The sequence below is a fragment of the Drosophila pseudoobscura genome, chromosome 2 (assembly GCF_009870125.1).
Source record: "Drosophila pseudoobscura strain MV-25-SWS-2005 chromosome 2, UCI_Dpse_MV25, whole genome shotgun sequence".
Taxonomy (NCBI): domain Eukaryota; kingdom Metazoa; phylum Arthropoda; class Insecta; order Diptera; family Drosophilidae; genus Drosophila; species Drosophila pseudoobscura.
The window spans coordinates 27529065-27553043 of NC_046679.1; the positions used below are offsets into that span (position 1 = coordinate 27529065).

General features: G+C 43.1%; 6 protein-coding genes across 6 annotated transcripts; all 6 read right to left on the minus strand.

Annotated features, from left to right (window-relative positions):
• Positions 1 to 1963: 1963 nt before the first annotated feature.
• Positions 1964 to 7590, minus strand: alpha-Est8 (alpha-Esterase-8). Its single transcript, XM_001359731.4, has 4 exons — positions 7038 to 7590; positions 3924 to 4236; positions 2971 to 3858; positions 1964 to 2905 (listed from the first exon to the last, which is right to left on the minus strand). The coding sequence occupies exons 1-4, from the start codon at positions 7082 to 7084 to the stop codon at positions 2405 to 2407; spliced, it is 1749 nt and encodes a 582-aa protein (XP_001359768.2). The 5' UTR covers positions 7085 to 7590; the 3' UTR covers positions 1964 to 2404.
• A 1732-nt stretch (positions 7591 to 9322) lies between these two features.
• Positions 9323 to 9942, minus strand: Ubc84D (Ubiquitin conjugating enzyme 84D). The gene has a single exon (XM_002137929.3). The coding sequence runs from the start codon at positions 9843 to 9845 to the stop codon at positions 9381 to 9383; it is 465 nt and encodes a 154-aa protein (XP_002137965.2). The 5' UTR covers positions 9846 to 9942; the 3' UTR covers positions 9323 to 9380.
• Positions 9943 to 10025: 83 nt separating this feature from the next.
• alpha-Est7 (alpha-Esterase-7) lies at positions 10026 to 14172 on the minus strand. Its single transcript, XM_001359734.4, has 6 exons — positions 14007 to 14172; positions 11755 to 12067; positions 11506 to 11656; positions 10884 to 11447; positions 10648 to 10817; positions 10026 to 10591 (listed from the first exon to the last, which is right to left on the minus strand). Exons 1-6 carry the CDS (start codon positions 14051 to 14053, stop codon positions 10118 to 10120), a joined length of 1719 nt encoding a protein of 572 aa, XP_001359771.3. The 5' UTR covers positions 14054 to 14172; the 3' UTR covers positions 10026 to 10117.
• A 1364-nt stretch (positions 14173 to 15536) lies between these two features.
• LOC6897864 (uncharacterized) lies at positions 15537 to 21540 on the minus strand. The gene is made up of 10 exons (XM_033376777.1): positions 21022 to 21540; positions 20683 to 20959; positions 20457 to 20601; positions 19516 to 20249; positions 19004 to 19453; positions 18090 to 18603; positions 17592 to 18028; positions 17077 to 17517; positions 16119 to 17018; positions 15537 to 16063 (listed from the first exon to the last, which is right to left on the minus strand). The coding sequence occupies exons 1-10, from the start codon at positions 21030 to 21032 to the stop codon at positions 15602 to 15604; spliced, it is 4371 nt and encodes a 1456-aa protein (XP_033232668.1). The 5' UTR covers positions 21033 to 21540; the 3' UTR covers positions 15537 to 15601.
• Rtnl2 lies at positions 17483 to 18947 on the minus strand. The gene is made up of 2 exons (XM_003736823.3): positions 18090 to 18947; positions 17483 to 18028 (listed from the first exon to the last, which is right to left on the minus strand). The coding sequence occupies exons 1-2, from the start codon at positions 18589 to 18591 to the stop codon at positions 17565 to 17567; spliced, it is 966 nt and encodes a 321-aa protein (XP_003736871.2). The 5' UTR covers positions 18592 to 18947; the 3' UTR covers positions 17483 to 17564.
• A 467-nt stretch (positions 21541 to 22007) lies between the features above and the next one.
• alpha-Est4 (alpha-Esterase-4) lies at positions 22008 to 23975 on the minus strand. Its single transcript, XM_001359737.4, has 4 exons — positions 23834 to 23975; positions 23491 to 23770; positions 23283 to 23433; positions 22008 to 23233 (listed from the first exon to the last, which is right to left on the minus strand). Exons 1-4 carry the CDS (start codon positions 23842 to 23844, stop codon positions 22050 to 22052), a joined length of 1626 nt encoding a protein of 541 aa, XP_001359774.3. The 5' UTR covers positions 23845 to 23975; the 3' UTR covers positions 22008 to 22049.
• Between the last annotated feature and the right edge of the window lie 4 nt (positions 23976 to 23979).

Genomic DNA, 23979 nt, shown 5'->3' on the forward strand with positions numbered 1-23979 from the left:
GCAATTCAGATAAATTAAAAATTCATTTCCGTTACTCTTACAACTTGCGTTTTCTCCACCACAACAACAACAAGGGACCTCCAAGGACCATGTCTAAGAAAATGTAAATGGAATATCAAATGTCCGAAAACCAGTAACAGGAACAACCAGCCGTGCCTGTTCGGTGGCTTTCGAGGCGCGCACATGATAATCATAAGCATTTCGCGCCGCGCGCGCAACAATTGCCTCATGAATTTTTCAAAGGCAAATCAAATCAAACGGACGCCTGCCACACCCCATACTCATCAGGATGCCCGCACCACACACCCCACACCCCACACTCCTCCTCCGCTGTTCGCTGTTCGCTCCTTTGGCAAGAAGTCATAATTTTCCGGCTCCTCGCGTGACTTTTCCATGCCATTTCGTGACTTGATTACATGCGTCCTTGTTGTTGCCTCCGCCATTTCTCCTGTTCCTTTTCGTTGTTCTCGCTGTTGTTGTTTTCCTGGGGATAATTGGGGGTGGATTTTTCCCCATATATAGAGTTCACGGGGCTATCAAAGCCCCATTCTCATTCCATTGACTCCTGCACGTGACACACAGAACTACTTTTGTCTGTGATTTTAGAAATACAAACAAAAAAGAAACTTTTGACACACACAAGGCTCACAGAAGAATGTATTGTTTTTAAGGGTATTGATATGAAAAATGGGGTCTGAAAAGGCTTAATGCTAACTTTTTTGAACAACTTGCATGAGTTTATAAGTGTAGAACACTTTAGTTGGGGATTGGAACCATTTAGACCCACTTAAAGCTGGAAATATTCTGAATCCTTTCCAAGTGCATGACTTTTATAGATCATTGCTTTGTGAGCAGATACATCCAGAAAGAAATGTGTTTTATTCGTTTAGGAAGAGCAACATTAACATTACTGCCATTTCTTCTTATACTCTCCACATATTTATATGTTTTGGACAACCATTAATTATTAATTACTTTAAAATGCATTAAGCACTCACAAAACTTTTCCATAAAACCTGTTTGTCGAAGGGATTTTCCATCTTTAACCGCACACAAAATATTTACCAAAAACCGTTGCATACCTTGCGGCTGCCCCTGAAATTCGAAATTGAATATACAGTCATCCCCCGAAACGCCGCCTCGACAAGCAAACAGCAGCCAAGTAAAACACAAATTTCCAGCAAATTTGCTAAGCACCTGTAAATAATAATTACCGTATTACAAAACATAAATAAAATGACAAAACAAAAAAAACCCACACAAAATTAAAAAAAAAAAAAGCCATGTTTGGGGCCCAAAGGTCAGCGGAAACCAACGCAACCAAGCTGCTGCTGCGTGGCTCCCTAAATGTGAAGCACGTGTAAGTTTTTAATTACAATTAATGGTTGACAAAGTTGGAGGGGGGGGATGCGAGAGAGCAGGTGGACTCTGCGTGTGTGTGTGTGTGTGTGTGTGTGTTTTTAGCGGTCTTTGAAGTTGCCATAGACACAAGCTCACAAAATCCACGATACAGTATGACAAGAGTAAGGGGGACAGGTGTGTTCCCAGGCTTTTGGTTTTGTCGCTTGACAGCACTCCTGTGTGTGTATCTATTGTGTGTGTGTGTGTGTGTGTGTTGGGACAGGTGTTAATATTGTCATGTTTGAGCATTTAAGTATTTTTAATATCATAACGCGTTGCATACTTTATGGCGGGGGCTTTGGTGGGGCCCGGGCTTAACCCAAAAACTCACACAAGCGTGATTAGACCAGGGCAGGGCCTACACGTGTATTGGCAAGAGTATTCGAGTATATACTCCCCCTGCATAATCAGATCAATGTTTGCCTTTGTTGGGCCAAAGCGTTGAGTGGTGTAATCGGTTTAGTTCTTCGATATGAAAAATACTAAAAATATATATCCATATTATCTTTAATTTATTGAGTTGAAAGCAGACGAAATCAAACGCTTAGCACCATATAATATTTATCAAAAAAGTTTATTAATATTACTACCATTTAAAAAATACATTCAACACATGTTTTGCTTCTATCAAATCAGTCCTTAACATAATAATTTTCTTTCACAAAGTTTTTCAGCCCAAATAGAGTTTTTAATATTTCGCTTACCAAAACACTTTTGATGCAGCAAAATTTGTAGCCAAACAAAATATTTGCCTAATCTTGTTATTTTCCTTTTCTGTTTCTTTTTGTGTATTTACCTTAAGGCTAAGCTATAAAAAATCGCTATTTACATGTGTACATTTGATGTGCTTTTAAGGCCGCCTCAGGGCCGGGGCTTAGGGGCTACTGCTACGGCTGTGACTACTGGCTAAGGCCTACGGATTGCTAAGGGTAAATAAGCGGCAAAGTCGCTGAGAGATTGAGGGGAGTGGTGCTGGGACAGGAACCAACCAAAATGTGTGTGTTCAGTACAGGAGTCGTCTGTCATAGCAGCTATCCCAGAGCCGCAACTTTTCGGCCTCTGGCAAATCAATCACTTGCACATCATGCGAGATATTCAGGCACTTGAACACCGCATCCTCACGTGAAATGGGCAACCAGGTGGATGTGGGTGTGCCCGTTCCTGTGCCCTGTGGCTGATGCTTCTCGTCGTGCGTGACCAGCGGTATATTGGGATCCCCGGATATGGCAAACTGCACCACCATGGACACCAGACGTTTTATCGTCTTGAATTCGGCCGTGCGGCGCTTTAGTTTCTTTGCTGCCGCATTGTAGAACAAATACGACAAATCATCGGCATGACATGTGCCTCGCACCTTGCGGCCACAGGTGATAATCCTCATGATGTTGAAGTGCTTCGAGTCAAAGTCAAAACGATACAGATACGTGGGCGCCTCTGGAGCGTAGTGGGCACGCGATAGCAATGTCCTTTGGATGCCATGCCAGAAATATTTGTACGAAAAGAGCTGCAAAACAGGGAGGGGGAGATTATTATTGAAGTTTATCGCTGAAGTGCAGTAATTATTCTTACATCGCTGTACTCCAGAATAGTCTCACGACTGGGCTTCCTATCGCCGAAATAGGCTTCCCTCAGCTGCTTGCCGAAGGCCCGCTGCTGCTCCTTGTCCAAGTGCGCATCCCTGGGAGCCAAATGCTCGCAATCTCCCAGCTGGCACAGCAACTCCGGCCACTTGTTCACCTCGGGGAACATCAGCAGACCCTCAAAGGAGTTGCCGCCAATCACCATGGGTATGCTGTTGCCCCAACAGTTGCGCATCATCTCCAGCGGCGACTTGGGTATCACACAGTGATCTGTTTCGTAGGGTTCAATGGTAGGGCCAAAGCAGAACATGGTCAGGCGCTGGTGACGCTCCTCCATGGTAATGATATCGTCGGCGACCTTCAGCAGGCTGCTGGCCTTGCATTTCTTTAGATGAGCAAACACCTGCCGATCGTTTAGCTCTCCCGAATAGCCCGTGGCCTGGGCCAAACGATAGGTCCAATTGATGTGCGTTGGGGTCTGGGCCCACGGCGCCAAAGCCACACCCGACATGATCACAGTCTTGTGGAAGAGATTGCGGGTCTGTTCCGTCAGCATCATGTAGTGGGTGGACGCTCCACCTGCACTCTCACCAAAGACTGTGATATTCTCTGGATCACCGCCAAAGAACAGACAATTCCGCTTGACCCATCGCAGGGCCATCACTTGGTCCTTGAGGCCCGCATTGCCGGGCACATCCAGCTCTTTATCGTCGAGACTAAGAAATCCCAGGGCTCCAAGGCGATAGGATATGACAACCAGGACCACATGTTCCATCATGATGTAGTCGGGACTGTACAGATCCCTGGAGGCTTCACCCATTTGAAAGCCCCCGCCATAGATCCAAACGAGCACAGGCACAGGTTTATTTGGATGCAACTGAAGAAGGAAAAGATGCGTTAATTTGATATTTTATCGCTTAGATATCGATTATCTGCACCTACCTCTCTGGTGTACACATTTAGGTAAAGACAATCCTCGCTTCCTTGGACCAACTTCATCACAATGTTCACCTGACACGGCTTGGAGCGTACCCGCGTGCATCGCTTCACCTCCGTCCAATGGTCAGGATCAACGGGTGCCTTGAATCGCAGCTCCCCCACCGGGGGCTTGGCAAACGGTATTCCCTCGAAGCTGTAGTAATTGTTTCCATAAATCGACTGCCACTTGACGCCCTTCACCTTGCCATAGAGCGTGTCGGCTATCACCTTGTCATTGCTGCGAAGGCGCTGTTGGTTCGTCTTGAACTTCACATAGCTGCAACGAAAGTGGGGGAAATAAACACACGCAGATACTTTAATACCCAGAAACACCTCTCACACTCTCGTTGAATATATACTAAGTGCTTTCGGGGTCTCGAATCCCTTATATTATTTTTTTGTTTATAAACAAATACGAGTACTTGAACATTTTCTAGTATTTTTTGCGAATTTTCAATTAGCGCGTAAACAAAACCAAATATAAATAGCCAAATAATGAAAATAGAAAGGCCTAGGAAAGGCTATGGACTTCCGGAATGCTCTATAAGCGGTAGGAAATCTTACAAAATTACTAGGAGAACTGCATCGTAAATGACATTTTTCTATCTTCGAGTAAGTTTTACTTCAATTTTATAATGGTCAAAGCTGGCGTTTCCCCTTAAGAATTCTTAGCATAGTTCCCATTTAAGGGATGCCAACCCATCTTCTTTCAAAAAACCATCACTCCCCATTGGAACACCATTCTTAATGGGTATTGGAAGTAAAATCAGAAAATACCATAAGTATTCCCAATGGAGGCGTGCCCCATTTAAATTTCAAGTGCGTTTCCATTTAGAAACGTGCGCTCGGAACGACGCGTGAGCCGATCCACAACAGACCAACAAAATTCACGTTGCCCACAAAATATGTACAATACAATATATTTTGTATGTTAGAAGATCTCTAAAAAGAAGACGCGGACGTGGACGCGTCCTATGTGATGACCACAAATCATGGGAGGCCAAACAATTAATTAACAGCTGCCCGGCGTCTTCTGACTATTTTCTGTGGTCTGTGGGGGCCAACCTTGAGGGGGAATTCCAGGCAACGTGTACGAACTGCAATTGGTGTGAATTATTAGATATCCAGTGCTAATTGTAAGCTTCCAAGCTGATCGAGGTCGAGCCCTAAGATTCCAGTTGTTGAGTAATAGGCACATAATTCTAGAAGCTTGAGAACCAGTTTTCTTGTTTGTGAATTGAATTAAATTATACATTTCATACGAGAGACTGGTCGTATAACAGAAGCAATTTGTCAGAGCAGGAATTGTTTCGGAATCACAATTAACATATTAAGGAAATCTTAAAACAATTCTGGAACCATTTTATAGACATTTAGGAAAACAAACAGCGGAACTGTACACTGTGGAATACCCAAAATATTTACAAATAAAAATCCATTTGAAAGGAAAATCGAAATGGAAATGGAAATATTCGGCAAATCAATCAATATCTCAATGCATCATGGCATCTTTTTGGGTTGCGCAGGTCAATGGCATTTTGCTTGAGTGCATTCAATATATTCAATATAATATTTCGTATTTTCCCAACACGGCATCACAGAAACCAAGAAAATATAACATTCAATATTTTTCCATTTATCAAATTCATGCATCCATGTGTAAGGAGATGCAGAAGAGCAGCAGCAGAAATTATAGCCGTCCATTCATGTTCGAATACATACGAGAGAGCACACACTGTATACTCGTAGTTTATTTATTTTTCGTATCATGGGATATCTCTTTTCTGCCGAAAAACTTATTTTGATTATTTATAAAACTCTTTGAAAATTGAGTAAAATATTTGTACAACATTTCTAGTCGAGTACTCTGGTAATTGTTTGGGGTTATTGAGGAATTAAATATATTTTTAGAGGGGAAAAACAGGTAGGAAAATCCTAAAATTTAGGAGTGGAAGTTTTTCGATTAGAAAAACTATTTTTAAAAATATTTCAAAATTGTATTAAAGAAGTAACTCTGAAATTCTCTGCTTAAGATTTCTGCTTCTTCATTTTATATACATTTTTCTTTTGACTTCTTCATTTCGACTTCTTCCAAATATTTTGTTTATTATTCAACTATTCTGCAGAGTCTGCAAAAATTCGTGATTATTGCCTTGACATTTACCAAAACGTGATTCTGGCCCGCAAAGAATTTCGCCAGAGTTTCCCCATGATATTTTATCATCAAGTACTTGTGGGACATGTACACAAAATTATTCAATTTCACAAATAATGTAGCTGATAAAGTCAGCAGCAGCAGCAAGGCCTAACCTAATGATTATATCACTGGGCAGTAAAACGGTAAAACAGCTAAACAAGCCCAATGGACTGGCGCACCCGGAAAGTCACTTAAATGTTAAGCCAGGGCTGTTTAAAATCTTATCGATCCTCAATGTCTGATACTGATAATTTATACATAGCTATCAGCGTGTTTAGGTAGCTCTTCAAGAGCCCGTCGCTGACATCTAAAATCGATGTGTAATGAGGTGATTTGGTCACTCAAAGTGCAAGGTCCATTTCCCGACCAAATGTCTACTGATCATTCTGAGATTTCTTTCTTTTTTTTGGCAATCAGCTCGTCTAGACTTTGAAGCAATGACGTTTTGAGAGGCAGCCGAAGAAGCGGATAATTAAAATGAATTAGTATGACGGTATTTGAAATGAAAACTCTTATCAACAGCTTTATGGCTGCCTATTTATAAGACCCCTAATGATGAACCGGATTTTCGACTCCCAGTCGACGGTACATCTGCCTAGAGAAGCAGTAGCCTGTAATCTCTTGATAAGAAATTGCTCCATCGGCAGGGCCGGACTTGGTGGCTTATCAAACAAAAAAAAGTGTGTGTTTCTACTTGAGCCACGTACATATGGTCATGGACTGTGGAAAGGGAAGCGCGACTTATAGATTGACTCAATCAATGACAACAGATGATTGGCTTACATGGGTATGCATAAATCTATTCGCATCTATAACTGGTAAATCAGGAAATGTATGAGAGACTGTACTCGTACATAGGAATTCAATTAAAAACAACTTACTTCAGGGCAATGCGCATCTGATCGGCCACGGCTATATCGAATGACATCTTGCTGTGGTCTCACGCTGCTCTATATCCAATCGATTTCCCTTCTGGGTATATTGTAGGTATATCTATTTTATAGTATATGTATGTCTATCTGTTTGTAAAAGCGTGCCAAACTATAAAATACAATCCGCAAGCTGTTGGAAATCCCAGTGAAAATAAACGCAGGGCAAAAATAAATAAAAAACCCAATAAAGCAAAGGACTGGACAACACGCAACAGGAATGCCTTGGCGCGAAATGCTTTTTTGATTTTACTTTTTATGTTTTAGAATTTTTGTTTCTATTTTTCACGTACACACACAGAGAAACGCACAATGTCACATCACTTGTTGAGTTTTTTGTTGTTGTTGTTGGTCCACTTTCAGTTATTCTTTTTAATTGAAAAACTCAGCCACATATTGACGTTGGGCTTGGGGGCTGGCTTGAAAATTTGTATATTCCAGCTCTGGGAGTAGCCTAAGGCTTTCGTTGCGTTTTGTTCAGGGGCTGGTCGGCAACTGAACAATTTCAAGTAAGCGCCGGCTAAGTTTAGTGTTTCGTCGCCGCAGTCGCGCTGTCGCTGTTGTTGTTGATGATTTTTCCACTCATTTGCTCATTTCATGCCGGCTATGGGGTCGTATGAGTGATATTCGCGCTCTAGCTCTGGCCTTTGTGTGCGTGCACATTGGCATTGTGTCTGTGTGAATGTGTGAGGGTTTTCCAAGGGTATGTGTGAGGGCTTTTGCATGTGTGTCGCTGTCGCTGGCGCTGACGATGTCTGTGTTTGCACTCAGAATGAATGCCTGGTGTCTGGTCGAGTGGATTCGCCTGCTGTCCGTGCTGGGCGCCGTGTTTTTGTTTAAGCGTTATCGTTTTTGTTGCTGCTGGTTTTGTTTATTGTTTATAGCATATGCACTGGTGCCGGTCCCTGCCTATCAGCATTGCCTGCTATTGTTATAATTATTGTTATTCGCTAGTCTGTTTGCTCTACTCGAATTTCGAATTGCTTGTGTGTTTATGTTTGCGGGAATTCAGAACTTCTCAGCTGGCAACAAAGAATTCTATATTGTAGCTCAAAAGGCATAGTTTCCATGGCTTTAATTAAACTAGATTACTCGACCATTACAATTATTTCATTGAGTGCCATTGAGGATACAAATAGATTGCCCTTAAGCTTGACCATGATGGATTTCCACGACTGATATATAATGCAATTAACTAAGTAACTGCCGATATTGTCAATGAGTTTAATAGTCATAGGCCATAGGATTATACGAACAGGATAGAGGAAAATGCGTTGACCAACACAGAATAGACCACAAAATATTGGGGGCTCAAACTAGTGGAAATATCGATAGAAGAAATTTCCCTAAATTATAGTCTTTAGAAAAATATAAATGCGTTTTTTTAAAAAGTAATATTCCTATTAGTCCTAAAAAAAGTCTTTGGAACTAGTTTTGGAATAAAGAAAAAATATTCAAGGCCCCTCAACCAACCTTAAAGCAAAATAAAATTAGAAAAACAGTATTCTAATCTATATTCATGAGGAAAAACACTCGACAAACAGCTAGAACCTCAACTTAATAAAAAGTATCACTGGTAAAGAATTTTCTAAATTATAATATAGTTTTATAGATAGACATAAATATATGTATAGTCACTGCGCCATTTCCCGGTTTTGCCACGCGATCTAACGTGTTTGAATCAAGTTAACAGTATAATCACCTAACAATATTTACTATATATTCCTATATACATATATTGCAACCTTTTTTTTGTATATAAGGTACTTAATTGGTCAATTACTCGTCTAGCAGTCGATCGAATTGCCCTGCTGTCCAGAACCCTTCCGGTGGCTTGTTTCGTTGATAATTTATTAAGAGCTTCATAGGCACTGCTCTTGGGCTCCTCCTAAGGGCTCATCACCTGATTTTAATGAATTTTCAATTAGATAAGTTGCACATGGAACAGCCAGAGGCAGCCAAGGACATTAAATGTTAAATGATAGGCCCAAATGCCAGTGGCAGTAAGAGAGTGGAGACCCGAGACCTGTGTCCAGGCCGGTCATAAATTATGGAATAAGCAACCTACCAGAACAGACAGCAGAACAATGTGCATGCACTCTGTAGGTACTCGTAAATAAACCACTCCGATGCAAGATAATCAGCATTAAAAGATATTAATGTGAACTGTACTTTAAAGTCATATATTTGACTTTAAGATTAGTAGATTTCTGATGCGGTCAAAACGATCAACAGAATGGTTTTTAAAACTTCTAGAATTTTAATAAAACAAATACGATTTTGTTTCCCCCCCTCCTAGTGTGGGCGCTTCTCGGCATTCTTTTTGGTAAACTCCTCGGCATTCTTCATGAACTTCTTGCGATTGGTGACAAACTCCTCGGCCACATCGGCCCGCAACGAGTGTTCGGGCTCCGGTTCATGAAGGATGCCCACAAGAGCCTCCAGTACCTTTTCTGTGCTGGTTGTGGGCTTCCAGTTGTCCGAGCTAATGATGGGCAGACACACCAGACCAGTTTCATCGATGTTGGGATGATAGATCTTCGTTTTAAACATGACCTTGGGTGGCTGGAAGGGATACACGTCGGGGAAGGTCACCTCAATGCGAAAGGCACCCTTGTTGTAGGGTGGACGCTCTGGCACCAGCAGGATCTTCCACACCATAATCGATTCATCGCTGGCCTGAATGTTGCACCAAGTCTTCTTTTCGACAGATCCAAGCAGATCGGCGAGCTCCCGAGTTAAACGCCGTGTGGCACTCATTTTTCCAAGGGTAAAAAATGTTTGTAGGGAATAAAGTTTAGAATTTCTAAAGTCGAAAAAAAACGAAACGATGTTTGCCAGTCCGAGAATAAATCAGAACTGGGCGGAGACTGAAATATAGCTGTGATTTCTGACAGAAAATCCAGTGTTCATCTTAAAGAAGTTGTGAATTTAAGGAAATTAAACATTCCATTTAACTATCTTTATTATATCTGTCTATATCAGATACTGAAGTGCTATAAGATATACCCTCGCCTCCCAGTTCCAGCTCCTCAGAAGAGTAGCTGCTTATTATCCGCGTAAAGACTCTGCCAGACCTTCAATTTAGGCCATTCGGGCAATTCAATATGCTTCAGCTCATCGCTAATATTCAGACACTTGAAGACCTCATCGGATTTGCGTACTGGGTCCCATGTCAGCGTATCCATTCCATTGATCTTTTCGCTATACGGATTGCCCGTGGCCGCGAACTGTGTCCATATGCCGATGGTTCTCTCGATGTTCCGGTATTCCCTGCTGTCCTTGGGCAGACGACGGGCCAGTAGGCTGCTGAACTGATAGCCCAAATCGTCGGCATGGCTCACACCCTTGACCCCGCGACCAAAGCGCATAAGTCTATAAGGGTATATAATCTCTTCGGAATCGAAATCATACCGATAGAAGTACACAGGGGCGCCAGCGGCATGGGCATGACGAGAGTGCACCACACGCAATGCAGGAAAAACAAAGTAAAATAGTGAACAAACCTGGAAAAGAGAGAAATTAATCAATATTCAGATATATAAATAGGAAAAAAACTTACATCCATATAGTTATCGGCGGTGGCGGCATCCCCGGTACGATGTGCATCGCGTATTTTCGAGCCCCACAGTTCTATCGCTTCCTTTGAGGGCTCCGTGGCAAGCAATTCACGTGGTATGAAAGGAGTGCCAGCATCCACCTGCTTCACCGTTTGTGGCAGCATTTTTATCTCTAAATAAAAAATGGCAAACAAATTACAGATTTCCCAGAAGTAAACTCTTTAGAGAGTATCCCTACCTGGCAGCCACAGTAGACCCTCGTACGATGTATTTCCTATCAGCATGGGTATGGTATTGCTCCAGGCGGTCTTCATCATTTCGATGGGGGCCTTAGGCACCACACAATCGGGGGTGGTATAGGGCTCCAGCGATGGGCCAAAGGCAAACATTATCTTATTCGTGCGATCCTCCAAAGTTAGAACATTCTCCTCGACACGTATCAGATCTTTGGCCTTTACATTCTGCAAAAACTCCAGCACATCCTTGTCTTTGTCCTCGCCCTTGTAGCCAGCCAGTTTGGCTATTCTATAGGGGTTATGGGTGATGTCTCCATTGTAGGCCCAAGGTGCGATGGCACTGCCCGACTGCAGGATGCCGCGATGGAAGAGACCCTGCGTTTGGTCAGTGATCATCATGTAGTGGGTGGAGGCAGCTCCGGCACTCTCGCCGAACACTGTGATGCAATTGGGATCGCCACCGAAGTTGGCGCAATTGTTTTTGATCCATTTGAGAGCCATCACCTGATCCTTGAGGCCCGCATTGCCAGGGACATTCAGCTCGGGGGACTTTAAGCTAAGGAAACCTGAAAAAGGATACAGAAAAGTTACCTAAAATCCTCTTTGGAGTTGGTTTTCGCTTACCTAAGGCTCCCAGGCGATATTGAATGGTCACCAGAACAACGTCTTCCTTGATAAAGTAGTCCGGTCCATACCAATCCCTATTGGCTTCGCCAACGATGAAGCCACCGCCGTGTATCCAAACCATAACAGGGCGTGGCTTATCGGGGGTCACCTTAAGGGGATAGAAAAATACACATAGACATACATGTATGTGAGTTGTTTGTGGGGCAATAATCATGGAAACCCAATCAAATATTAATTTCTACTCACATTATTGGTATAGACATTCAAATAGAGGCAATCCTCAGAGCCCTCTACCTTATCGAGAACGAATTGCACCTGGACGGACTTATCCCTCGCCTGACTACAGTCCCTTTCCCCCTCCCACGGGGTGGGTCGCTGGGGGGCCCTGAAGCGCAGCTCGCCAACGGGTGGCTGGGCATAGGGGATGCCCTCGAAGCTGAAGTAGGGCACATCGTACATGGACAGACGCTTCAGACCCCTCACTTTGCCGTACTCGGTGTCGGCAACAATGGTCTCATTGGTGGTCTGGCGATACTGCTGGACTTTATGCTCGATGGTTCTGCAAAATGTACGACAGAGTTGTACTATAATTAGCATAACAATATTGGATCCGGTGGGAAGATAATTTGATATTTTTGTCACAGAGTCAATTATTTTAATTCGTTCTCAAAGCCCCACATTCCAGGGGCTGTCTCTCTGTCTGTCGGTACAGACTGCATGCATTGCATTAAATTTAAATTGTTTTGCCTGTCTGCCCATCCCTCAGACACACAGATACACAGATCCAGTGGCAGCTACAGATACAGTAGCAGCTCCCCAGCCTCTGTTTCAGTCGACTGTGTGTGTGTTGTGGTCCACCTGCTAACCCAGGCACGTCTGTCAGTGATAAATTAACAGACACTCTCTTCTGCTGACTAGTTTCGCCCCAAAATTTAAAGCCCGAGAAGTTCCAGAGTTCCTAAATCATTCTGCGGGAGATGCTGCCCATCCTTTTGGACTCCACACCACACCAGAAAATAATCTGTAATCTTGGGAATATATTATAGCCATAAGCCATTGTTCCTACTCTCTTATCAGCAGCTGTCAGTGTTATCACTCCACAAGGACAGAGAAAGAGAGAGAGAGCTCTTAAGTAGACTTAATTGCTTTACTTTTAATTTAAAAAACACGTATATAAAATTGCAATCATCCGAATGTACTGTGCAGAGGTCCGGGTGATGTATAAAAATAAACATTAATTGCAAATTATTAGTCCCCAGCACACAAATTATATTATGAAAAATAGTTTATAATTATACGCACGTCAGACAGAGTTAATTACATTACAAAATAAAATCACACCTTTTTAGCTGTCAATGTGATATAATTTTAATTTGCCAATTAATTGGCAAACGAAATGGTGGGTGGGGGAGAGGAAACATGTTCCAAATGCGATAATCGACTGCAATATCAAGGTCACAGAATGATAAGAGCTGTACTTAGAAGACTGTAGGACTGTGATAAGTTTGGAAGAATTGAATAATAATCACTGGAAAATAAACTGGAATTCATTTTAATTTCACCATGTTATCAAATGTTTGCTTTGTACTTGGCTACAGTACCCATTTTTCTGGGTGCAGCCTATAATGATATTCTATTTACAGATAAACAACATCTTCAGTTACAAAACAAAGTAACCAAAAATAGAACATAATAAGCCCATTTGTTTATGCAAAGTCATTACTATATCGATTATAGAAACAGTTGCGCAATTAACGTTAAGACCTTATGGCCATAAAACTTACACGTTATTCTGATTCCGGCAATAAGTAAAACAATTTTGTGAATTAATGCTAATATGTGACATTTTAACAGCCGTAGACATAAAAACTTTTTCGCATTTATTGGAGAAAGTTTTCGTATAATATTGAAATGGTGGGATTTATGGATTGAATTGGTTTGGATTTATTGCTGAATGATTTTGGGAATAAAAATGAATATTACAGGCAAAATTTGTTTACAATTGTTTGACAAAGTGAACTTTCCTAGATGTTTGCTGGACCATTATTTATTAAAAATTCAGTTTCTTGTATTTTCCGTACAAAATAAATGTTTAGACTGAATCAAACATTTTTGTAAACGAAATCTAACTGATGTTTCCAGCCATAAAATGATACTAAATGATGACCTAAGTCACTTTCTATATTCGATATGCTCCCAAGTTTGCGTCATGCTTCAACGTTTAATCTTTCAAAACCGCACAAAAAAACCTCAATTAGATCACTAAAATATTATTAATTCCTGCCACCCTACAGCGTTAGTCATGCCTGACAAATAATGAATAACGAAAACTGTTAAAAAGCGCCGATCGGACAAAAGAACACGAAGCCGCACAAAAAAAATTGACAAAAGCTAACCGCAACAATAGTACGTGAAATGTACACTCTCCCGACATTAATAAAGAATAATTAAATATAGTAATAAGTTATTTGGATTAAGGTCAAACATTTGCTACTCACTTGAGGCGCCATCGGAGGCGCTCCACAAAGCCGAGGTTCTTGTTCATGTTCGACGACGGACGGACGGTCTAGTTAACCATAAACGAACCGATCAGTATTTTTTCTATAATTAGATGTCCCACGATCTCCAAAATGCGTTCCGTTGCGTTCCAGCGGCAAACTGAAACTGAAATTAAAAACAAACTTTTTCATATGGAATTCCAGCCGGCGGCCGACGAGAGCGAGCCAGCAGGCAGAATAGGCGAAAACAAGTGGCAAAAAAAAATTTAAAAATATACTACATTAACACAAATATCGGAATACAAATTAAACAAAAAAAAAACACACACACACAGAAGAAAGAGGGGAGAAAGACAGCGGTTAGCGAGCGGAGAAAGAGAGGAGAGGAATATGTATGGCAGAAAGCAGATATTGTATTTCCAAGTGCGGAGCCAGAGAGATAAACAGAAAACAGCAGCAACAGAAACCAGAACTGGAAAAAGAAGACAGCACAGAGTCGAATATTTAGATACTCTACCATATACAAGATGGTTGAGTCACCTTTGGCTTTGATGTATGTGAAAATGTAGGATACTAGTTTTTTTAAGTGGAACAGAGCTGACAGTCAAAGTCTTTGATAACCTGACATATACTAGATTGGCTTTATGAGATAAACATGAATAATTTATAAATAAGATAGGTTCAAAATTTCTATGAGTTTATCCATAAAGTTTGTTGTGTTTGGTTTTATTAACAAAAAAAGTTGGCACTCAGTGAAAGTTGATGGTGTACTTAACAAAGAAATTAAATGGATCTCAAAGTAGTAGAATTTATTAGATTTTTACAAAAGCAAAGAGTATGCACATTATATATTTCTTAGAACCAAAAATGATTTCCTCGAATGAGTAGCAAATATCTTCCCAAAACAAGTATAACCTCTGCTAATGAGTGTATACAAAAATCACAGTAACAACAACCGATCATTGAGCCGTGGAGAACGTAGAGAAGATGGAGAAGCGTGTGGGCTGTGTAGAGAGCTTTTGGTTTTTGTGGGGGCTTTGGAGCAGCGCACAACACCTCTTTAGACGCGCCTTAGGCGAATGCATAATAAATCGACACTGCGCAAAATGAAATCTTTATAAGCGAAGCCTTTTTTAGCACTGTAGACAAAGTTCTCAAGTCTTAGCTTAGGTCAGGCGAAAAGCCGGTTATCGAAGAGTGGGTCAACGTCGACGTCAGCACTAAGCACCAAACACCACTGTGATCGTGCCTGCGAAAAAAAAACACTGTAAACAAAACGAAACAATTTTACGGGCAGTTTTACGCATCGCTTGGACAAAAGCTCGGAGATGTGGAGAGGGGCAAAAGCTGTTGCACAGCTTTGGAATAAGCTTTACAGCCAAAGCTTGTAAAGCAGTTATGGCCTGCAAGTGTATGGTATATAAAAAATAATCTAGAAATCGTATAGAATGGGTTTTAAAATGAAGAAATTTTGATAGATCATTTCACAGAAATTTGTTAGTACGAATATCAGCACAAATTGTTGGTAAATTGTGGCCCGCATTGCCTCTCAGAAGTAGAATACTTTTAGGAACACATTTATTCATTTCGGGTTTTTAGGCACCATAAAGTTTAGCCTTATTATCATATAGACGATTCCACACCTCCAGGCCATCCTTTTCGTACTGCGTTATAAACTCTAGCTGATATCCTATATTCATAGCCTTGTAGGGCATCTTTTCGGTGAGGGGTGACCAGGGCTCCGACTTCGTTTCGGCACAATTAGGATCTCCAGTCTTCGCAAAGGCTGTCAGAATGCCCACCATCCTTTGTATAGTGAGATATTCAGCAGAGTCCAAGGGCAGTTTCTGTACGCCCTTCTTGTGAAACACATAGCCCATGTCATCGGCATGACAGACACCCCGCTTAATGTCATCGCCGCATAAACGATTTCGCATTAGATTAAAACTCGAGGAATCAAAGTCGAAGCGGTACAGATAGGTGGGGGCCTGGGCATGGGCCAATCGAGATCGTACAACGCGATGTATACCATGCCAGAAGAGTTTGTAGCTGAAGAGCTACAAAAAAGGGGAATTATTAGAAAATCTAAACCAGAGATGATTGGCTACTCACATCCAGAGTCTGCATCACATTCTTTTTGGTTATCCCTTGGGGTCCATAGTGATATTTGACTAGTTCCTTAGCACTAGCCTTGCGCACCTCTTCGGACATCGTGAGAAACAGTTCATAGGGCAGCACCATTGATGGTTCCTGTTTGAGGTAATCCAGCATAATGCCATTGCTCAGCTTGCAGAAGGGATAGAAGACCAATCCTTCGAAGGAGGTGCCGCCCAGCAGCAGGGGAACCTCTGTGGACCAGGCATCCCTCATCATGTCCAGATATGGCTGCTGGACCAAACCCCTCTCACACTTGGCCTCTTCCACGCCCGGCACAAACGGATAGAGAAAGCCAGAGCATCGATCGTGAAAGGTGTAGGCATTAAGAGCGTACTCCACCAATTTCTTGGCCTCCACCCAGCGAAGGTACCGCAGCATATCCTTCTCCCTGCGTGGTCCCACATAGCCAGCAGCCAGTGCCAATTGGCAGTACAAACTGGCTCCACCCGGGATCTGTGCCCACGGGTTCAGCATCGAGCCAGACATCATAATGGCCTTATGGAAGAGGCACTTGGCCTGCGGCAGGCACATCATGAAATGCACCCCCACAGCCCCTGCGCTCTCGCCGAAAAGCGTGATGTTCTCCGGATCGCCATTGAAGTGCTGAATATGCTGTTTGATCCACTTGAGAGCCAGCAGTTGATCGTGCAGTCCCGCATTGCCGGGGACATTCGATTCGATGCTGGGCAAACTGAGAAATCCGAGAGCGCACAGCCGATAGTTGAAGATCACGTACACAATGTCCTTGGACATCAAATAATCCGGGCCGTACTTCTTCCGCGTGGCACCGCCAGTGCGAAAGGCACCACCATAGATATAGACCATGACGGGAAGAGGAGGCTTTGTTTTATCAAACTGAAAGAAAGAAATAAGTATTTGAAGACGCCACTTGATCTCCTGATCCTTCACTCACGTGCTTGGTGTAGACATTCAGGTAAAGGCAATCCTCACTGCCAATGGTGCTGCCTCCAAGTAACTCCATCTGCAGGGGTATGTCCCTTTCCTGTTGGGCATCTAGCTCCTGACCCTCCCATGGATCTGCAGGCTCTGGGGCCACAAAACGAAGATCAGCCAGCGGTGGTTTGCCAAAGGGAATGCCCTCAAAACTGAAGAACGGATCGCCATAAATGCCACACTGTCGGCGACCCTTCACACGGCCCATGGGCAGATCCACGATCTTTGTTTCAGCATAACTACGTCTGGGAGTAAGACGGAGAGACCTGCACACCAACTGCAGATACTTTTTGTGGCTACAACCTGGCACATAAGGTTTCCACATAATATAATCTAATTTATCGAAACATTTGAACGAAGTCTTAAACCTTTTTTGATGGCCAACTGAGATCAGTATTGCTTATAATTATAATGTAAAGATTTCGATCTCAATACAACAAATAAGAACTACATTTGTTTGGGAATCGGTGTCACATTTAGGACGTCACAGTCGGCGCAGCTACAGTCAGGGCTGTAGGTATGATCCAAGAAGTCCACATTCTTTTCTTTCTTCTGTTTCTTAGGGGCTATGTCTTGGTTGGCCACCAGTGTCACATCCAAGACGTTACACTCGGCACAGCTGCAGTCAGGGTCATGCCCCTCCTCAAACATCGCAAAGAGCTTCAAATCATGTTCTTTCTGTGGAATATTTTCAAAATTTGCAGTTGTATTTTGTTCCTTAATGGTGTCCTCTTTAGGTTCTTCAATGTTTTGCTTGTTGGATTCACAAGTCGGGGGTTCAGCGTCCTGGAAGTGGACTTCATCTTCATCTTCTTTTTGGCTTTGAATAACTCCTATTTTGATCAGCAACTTATCTAAGTCTGTCTTCTTTAGATCGTACAACTTTGGCAAAGTAAATACCAAAATATGACCTTAAAAAAAAGAATGGAATCCTGATTTAAAATCTATAAAATAGAGATGGAAAAAACTCACCCATCAACAGCAGATTCATGAAATTCAAGTAATCCCCAAGCATATTAATTAAACACAGTCCGGCCAACATCTTCAACGATTCTTGCAGATCCTCCACAAGCAGCAGCCCAATCATTTTGTTAATGAATGCATTCAACTTCACGACAGCCACTCCGGCCAGACGCATTGTCTCCTCTTCTGGTATGTTGCATGTCATCAAAACATGGAACCGATACGAATAGTATTCCTCATTGTTGTTCCTTCTGTTCCACAATTCCATGACCTCCACGAAGAAGCGATACCCCATGGCGCCAAGGATGATGGTGATGGCCAACATGCTCACCACACTGATTGCCGAATGGCTTATTGTGTCCACCAACAGGATCAGAATGATCGTAAAAACAAACAGTGTTCGCAGAAAGTTGCGCCACAGTACCAGGTTCTTCAGTTCCATCAGCAGCTGTCCAGTGCCTTGATCCTCCAGAGGACGTGGATTAATGCCAACAGCGTTTTGCGTAGCCATTTCGTAAAATTTCTTATTAATCAGAGAAAAAAGAAAGCGCACTCGTTCAAGTTCTACGAATTCTTTTAGTATTCAGGGAAAACTATTTTTGCAAGGCCAACTATTGATTTTGAAACCAAAACCAAAAAATGATATTGTATGTGACTCAAAATTAATAGATTTATGATCCAAAGCTTACTAGATCTATAATGGTGTGACTGTCTATCGATATCCCGATTGCCAGGCAACAGAGGGGCGTTACCACATGACGCGGTAAAAGTGTAACCGAAACCATCCCGTACATGCACAAAAGTAGTTAGAAAATAGAATTTTCAAACGTTTTTAACACTATTTGTTTTGTTTAAAACAACTTTCACAGAATTTCCGTTTTTGTTTATGGATCCCTAGAATATGAATGGACTGTGAATTCCTAGATTAAATTCTCTGGCTTATAAATGCTATCCCACACTAGAAGTTTCGCATACTCCGGCAGATCCACAATCTTAACATCCTCACTTATGTTGACCACACGCTTGGGCGCCGACTTTTTCGCTGGCTGCCAGTCCACTTCGCTAATTTCGGCACAATTCGGGTTGGAATTGGCAGCAAATGCCGTCCAAATGCCAATCATTCTCTGAATGGTTCGATATTCCCCTGATGTTTTCTCCAGTTTCCAGGATTCAGAGTTACGGAACAAATAGCTCAGGTCATCGGCATGGGCAACGCCTTTCTGTATGTTGTCGCCGCAGAATTTCTTACGATAGAAATTAAAGTTCGGGGAATCAAAGTCAAAGCGATAGAAATATGTTGGGGCACGGGCATAGGCGAATCTGGCCTGCAAAGTGCGATTCAAGCCATGCCAGAAGACCTTATAGGAATAGTACTAAATGGGGAGATAGATACAAGTTTAATAAAGATACAAATATCTGAAATATTTGTACTTACATCCAGCATATTCATAAAAAGCTCAGAGCTTGGTGTAGCATCGCCAAAGGTCATCTTGAGCATTCTCTCGCTGTACTCCAGATTCTCCTTCTCCGTACTAATCAAACGCACATCATGGGGGACCATTTTCAGGGGATCCTGGCTTAAGGTATCCAAACCCTTGAGATTAGCCGCCACAGCGGGATACATAAAGAGACCCTCAAACGATGTGCCACCCAGCATTGCAGGCAGATCGTTGGTCCACGCCTCGCGGGCCATTTCCACTGGCGATTTGGGCACCACGCAGTCCTCACCCACATACGACTCTATCGTGGGTCCAAAGGGGAAGAGCATACCATTCCGGCGATCCTCGGGCGTTAACAAACTGTGGCGAACTAGCTCCAATGCCGGCACCCCTCGCAAATGCTCGAGCACCTGTGCATCCACATTCTCACCCGTGTAGCCATGGTGTTTGGCCAAACGATAGGCAAAGTCCGACCTCGGGGTATTCGACCAGTAGTTGTGGACGGTCCCCGACATCGGTATGGCTTTGTGGTAGAGTCCTCGCGTCTGCTCTGTGCACATCATGAAATGTGTGGAGCATCCGCCGGCACTCTCGCCGAAGACCGTTATATTTTCGGCATCACCATTAAAGTGGGAAATGTATTTCTTAACCCATCGCAGAGCCAGTACCATATCCTTAAGCCCCGCATTGCCTGGAACTTTGAGACTGGGATCCGTGAGGGACAGAAAACCTGTAAAGAGAATTTTGAGAGGAATATTACGGTTTACGTCTTCTGGTGTGCAAAAGATCCTTTCTCTGCCGTAGAATGGATGGGGCTTGCGAATTTTGATTAGCAATCATGAAAAATATTGCACTATCATATCATAATCGTACAACAGCGTGAGAGTTTGAACCCTAACGATAACATTAATCATTGATAAGATACCCACTCACTCACCCAAGCAGTCCACACGATAATTGAAAGTCACCAACAGAACATCTTTGGCCATAAAATAGTCAGGAGCATACAATTCGCGTGTGGCCTCGCCCACGGTGAAGGCCCCGCCGTAAATGTAGACCATGACCGGCAGAGGTTTTTCGCTCTACAAAAAGAAAACAATCAAAAACATCAATTATCATAATCAATCCGATTGATTGTAGGTCTCTCTCTCTATCGCTCTCACCGGCTTGGCATAGACATTCAGATACAGGCAGTCCTCGTTGCCCTCGATCACCTGTGTCATGAAATTCTTTTGCACTGGCTTCTCCGCATAGTGGCTGCAGTCCAGCACACCAGTCCACGGCTCTACGGACACGGGGGCCCTGAAACGCAGCTCGCCAATCGGGGGCTTGGCAAAGGGCAGCCGCTCGTAGCTGTAGTACGTATCATCGTACAGGCTTTCACGCTTCACGCCCTTGATCTTGCCCAGCGGCAACGTAATTACACATTCGTCTGCTCTGCTAATGGGGAAATCACATTTACTCAAATGAAAAGCACAAATTCATTTCCATAAGCCACTCACGCTTTAGTCATAGCTCTGGTGTGACGGTCTGTTCGCCGCGCGTGTTTTCTGTCAACTGAAACTGAAAAAAAGCTACACAGGGGTCGCGTAAAACATGTCCACTGATAGAGCTTTCCCGTTTGTAGAGTTATCTGGAATTAGTTATGGTTCTATGGAAGATCTCTTATCAAGCTAAGGGGTTAATTAACATAGGTTTGTTGTTGTTCAGGAGATAATGCTGGGTTTTATACAAATTAAATTATAAATCGTATTAAATTAAATGTTAAAAAAAGATTAGGCGGCTATTTCCTTAAACTTTGAAGGTTTGACGGCAGAAGGCAAAACCGACTGAGGGGCACTGCTGCATTACGCGTACATGTTCGAAATTATAACGATTCAATAAACTTTTAAATGCTACAAATTTCGGAATATGTGTGCATCAAAAACTCCAAGCCAAAGCTTTTTATTTGCAGAAACGCAACCGAGGGGCGCTGCAGCATGTCGCCGAACACGTTTGAAGTGAAATTAAAGAGTTTTTAAGGAGCTATAAACTAAACATTAAAACTATTTACTGGGAACAATTTTTTTCAAGATATCCGCTACTAAGTATCTTTTAATGAATTTATGTCAGAAGCACTGCGCGTTACGTATTTGACTATAATATTGTCTTTCCCTGTACTACGTGAGTACCGGAGTACAAAAATAGTTTTGAATCGTGTATTCCTATCTTATCCATCAAATTTTATACATCAAAAAGTAAGTCTAAGGCCTTGCGCAATGCATAAAGTGTTGGATATAAACCAAAAAAGTAGAGATAATCTTTTAGACAAGCTAATAAAATCTTTCGAAAAAACACCTCAAATATCTGGCATCTCTTAAAGCTAACCCCAAACCTAACTAAAGCTCTTATCTTTGACAAATTATAAAGAAGCTCAAGAGTCAATCCCAATGATTTGGATTTTGAAAACTTTCCAGACAAGCACACAAGATTGATAAGCAATCGATGGTCATCAGATTAGATTTGGGGTTTATTGGGTGCCAGGCTATACTTAAAACAGAGCCACGCCCGCCTGTTCGTACAGGCGTTGGTAGAACATTAATTTCTGTCGCTCTGGCTGTGCTATGAACTTCAGTTCTTCATTTATATTGAGGATCATGCGTGGTCCGAATCGTGTGACGGGCTTCCATTGCACCAAAGGTTTGGTTAGCTCTGCATTGGGATCAGAGGTGGCGGCAAAGCTCACGAGCATCGCAACCATGCGACAGATGGTGACGTATTCCGGTCGGGATTTCTCCAGCTTAAAGGTGGCGGGGATCACATAGATGTAGCCCAGTTCATCCACATGGCTCACGCCGCGCTGCTCCTTACCAAAAAAACGAATGCGATACAGATTAAAGTCCGGGGAATCAAAGTCGAAGCGATAGACGTAGGTGGGTGCCTGTCCATACGACAATCGTGCCATTATAAAACGCTCCTGCGAGTGCATCATGTTGTGGGTCCAGAGATCTGTCAATCCATCCGTGTGCTCCATGACCAATCGATGACCGTGTGCCTGACAGAAATAATCGAGCAGCGACTGGCCCAGCTGTCGCCGCTGGCCGGGGTCGCAGCGATTGAGTAGCGTCTGCGGCAGGACACACTCTGGATGCTTTTGTATCTGCTGCAGGGCTGTAGCATTCCTTAAAATCGGATTAAAGGTCAGTCCTTCGCCGCTATTGGCGCCTATAATCACGGGTATGCGATTACTCCAAGCCGTACGCTGCAGGACAATGGGTTCCGACAACAGCACCGCCTGGGGCGTCACATAACTCTCCACTGACGGCACAAAGGGCATCATACGACCCAGCTCTTTTTCTAGGGGCGTCCAGAAATCTGCAGAGACCAACAGTTTTGGATCAGCGGCAGCTATGAACTCAAACACATTCGTGTCAATATTCTCGCCCTCGTAGCCCAAGTGCTTAGCCAGACGATATTCCATATCGGGCAGACGATTCAGCTCTGGGGAGACGCCAGCCATGAGCACGGCCTTGTGGAAGAGATCCTCTGTTTGGGGTGTGACCAGCAGCAGTTGCACGGCCATGCTGCCAGAGCTGTGCCCAAATAGGGTGATCCTTTCGGGATCGCCATTGAAATTCCGGGCATTGGCCTTGATCCATTTGAGGGCTAGAATGAGGTCCTTGAGGCCAGCATTTCCGGGAATCTCCAGCGATGGATCCGCAAAGGAAAGGAAGCCTAAGAAATAAGAGATATAAGAGATGCCCCCTCTTCAAGCTCCACTCACCCAAAGGACCCAATCGGTGGCCAATGCTTATGTGAATGACATTCTCGCGCATGAAATAATCCGGTCCCCAGGCGCGCCGTGAAGCATCGCCGCCCTTGAAGCCTCCACCATGGACGTAGACCATCAGCGGCAAGGGCTCTTCGCTTTTCAACTAAAGAAAGAAATCCGTAAAACAGAATCGTCTCATGTTAAACCCAAAATTTCTCACCGTTTTCATAGAGATATTCAGATAAAGACAATCCTCGGAGCCCTCCACTTGCTTCGTATAGCTGCTCACTTGGATGCACTTGTCCTGCGGCTTGCTGCAGTCCCGTATCCCATGCCAGGGCTTCAGAGCATGAGGCTCCTTAAATCGTAGTGTACCCAACGGGGGAACAGCATATGGTATGCCATCGAAACCATAAAACTCCTCATCGTATAGGGTTTTTAGCAGCACACCACGCACTCGGCCATGCGTTGTCTCCACCACTGGGGAGGTGGCTTCACTGCTGCAAAAGTGGAAAGAAAAGTGCAACTAGCAGAACAATTCGATGGCTAATGAATATACTCACTAGTCGGCCATCGTATCTGTACGCCAACAGCCTCAAACATAGACTGAAACCCCCTCTTCAGCGTCCATAACATTATCGAGCAAACGGATTGAGATAGCAGCAGCTTATCAACCTTAAAATATACTGATCGTTCTCTCTGTCGTATC

What these genes read in the sequence shown, in the direction of transcription:
- alpha-Est8 (XM_001359731.4), bottom strand. Translation starts at nt 7,084, where the DNA reads ATGTCATTCGATATAGCCGTGGCCGATCAGATGCGCATTGCCCTGAA. An exon ending in CAGATGCGCATTGCCCTGAA is followed by an intron (nt 4,237 to 7,037) that starts GTAAGTTGTTTT and finishes CTTTCGTTGCAG; the next exon opens with CTATGTGAAGTTCAAGACGA. An exon ending in TAAATGTGTACACCAGAGAG is followed by an intron (nt 3,859 to 3,923) that starts GTAGGTGCAGAT and finishes TTCCTTCTTCAG; the next exon opens with TTGCATCCAAATAAACCTGT.
- Ubc84D (XM_002137929.3), bottom strand. Translation starts at nt 9,845, where the DNA reads ATGAGTGCCACACGGCGTTTAACTCGGGAGCTCGCCGATCTGCTTGGA.
- alpha-Est7 (XM_001359734.4), bottom strand. Translation starts at nt 14,053, where the DNA reads ATGAACAAGAACCTCGGCTTTGTGGAGCGCCTCCGATGGCGCCTCAA. An exon ending in TGAATGTCTATACCAATAAT is followed by an intron (nt 11,657 to 11,754) that starts GTGAGTAGAAAT and finishes TATCCCCTTAAG; the next exon opens with GTGACCCCCGATAAGCCACG. An exon ending in CCGCCGATAACTATATGGAT is followed by an intron (nt 10,592 to 10,647) that starts GTAAGTTTTTTT and finishes TCTCTTTTCCAG; the next exon opens with GTTTGTTCACTATTTTACTT.
- Rtnl2 (XM_003736823.3), bottom strand. Translation starts at nt 18,591, where the DNA reads ATGGCTACGCAAAACGCTGTTGGCATTAATCCACGTCCTCTGGAGGAT. An exon ending in CATGAATCTGCTGTTGATGG is followed by an intron (nt 18,029 to 18,089) that starts GTGAGTTTTTTC and finishes CTTTTTTTTAAG; the next exon opens with GTCATATTTTGGTATTTACT.
- LOC6897864 (XM_033376777.1), bottom strand. An exon ending in TTATCGTGTGGACTGCTTGG is followed by an intron (nt 20,250 to 20,456) that starts GTGAGTGAGTGG and finishes TTCTCTTTACAG; the next exon opens with GTTTTCTGTCCCTCACGGAT. An exon ending in TGAATGTCTACACCAAGCAC is followed by an intron (nt 17,019 to 17,076) that starts GTGAGTGAAGGA and finishes TCTTTCTTTCAG; the next exon opens with TTTGATAAAACAAAGCCTCC.
- alpha-Est4 (XM_001359737.4), bottom strand. An exon ending in TGAATATCTCTATGAAAACG is followed by an intron (nt 23,434 to 23,490) that starts GTGAGAAATTTT and finishes TTCTTTCTTTAG; the next exon opens with TTGAAAAGCGAAGAGCCCTT. An exon ending in CCACCGATTGGGTCCTTTGG is followed by an intron (nt 23,234 to 23,282) that starts GTGAGTGGAGCT and finishes CTTATTTCTTAG; the next exon opens with GCTTCCTTTCCTTTGCGGAT.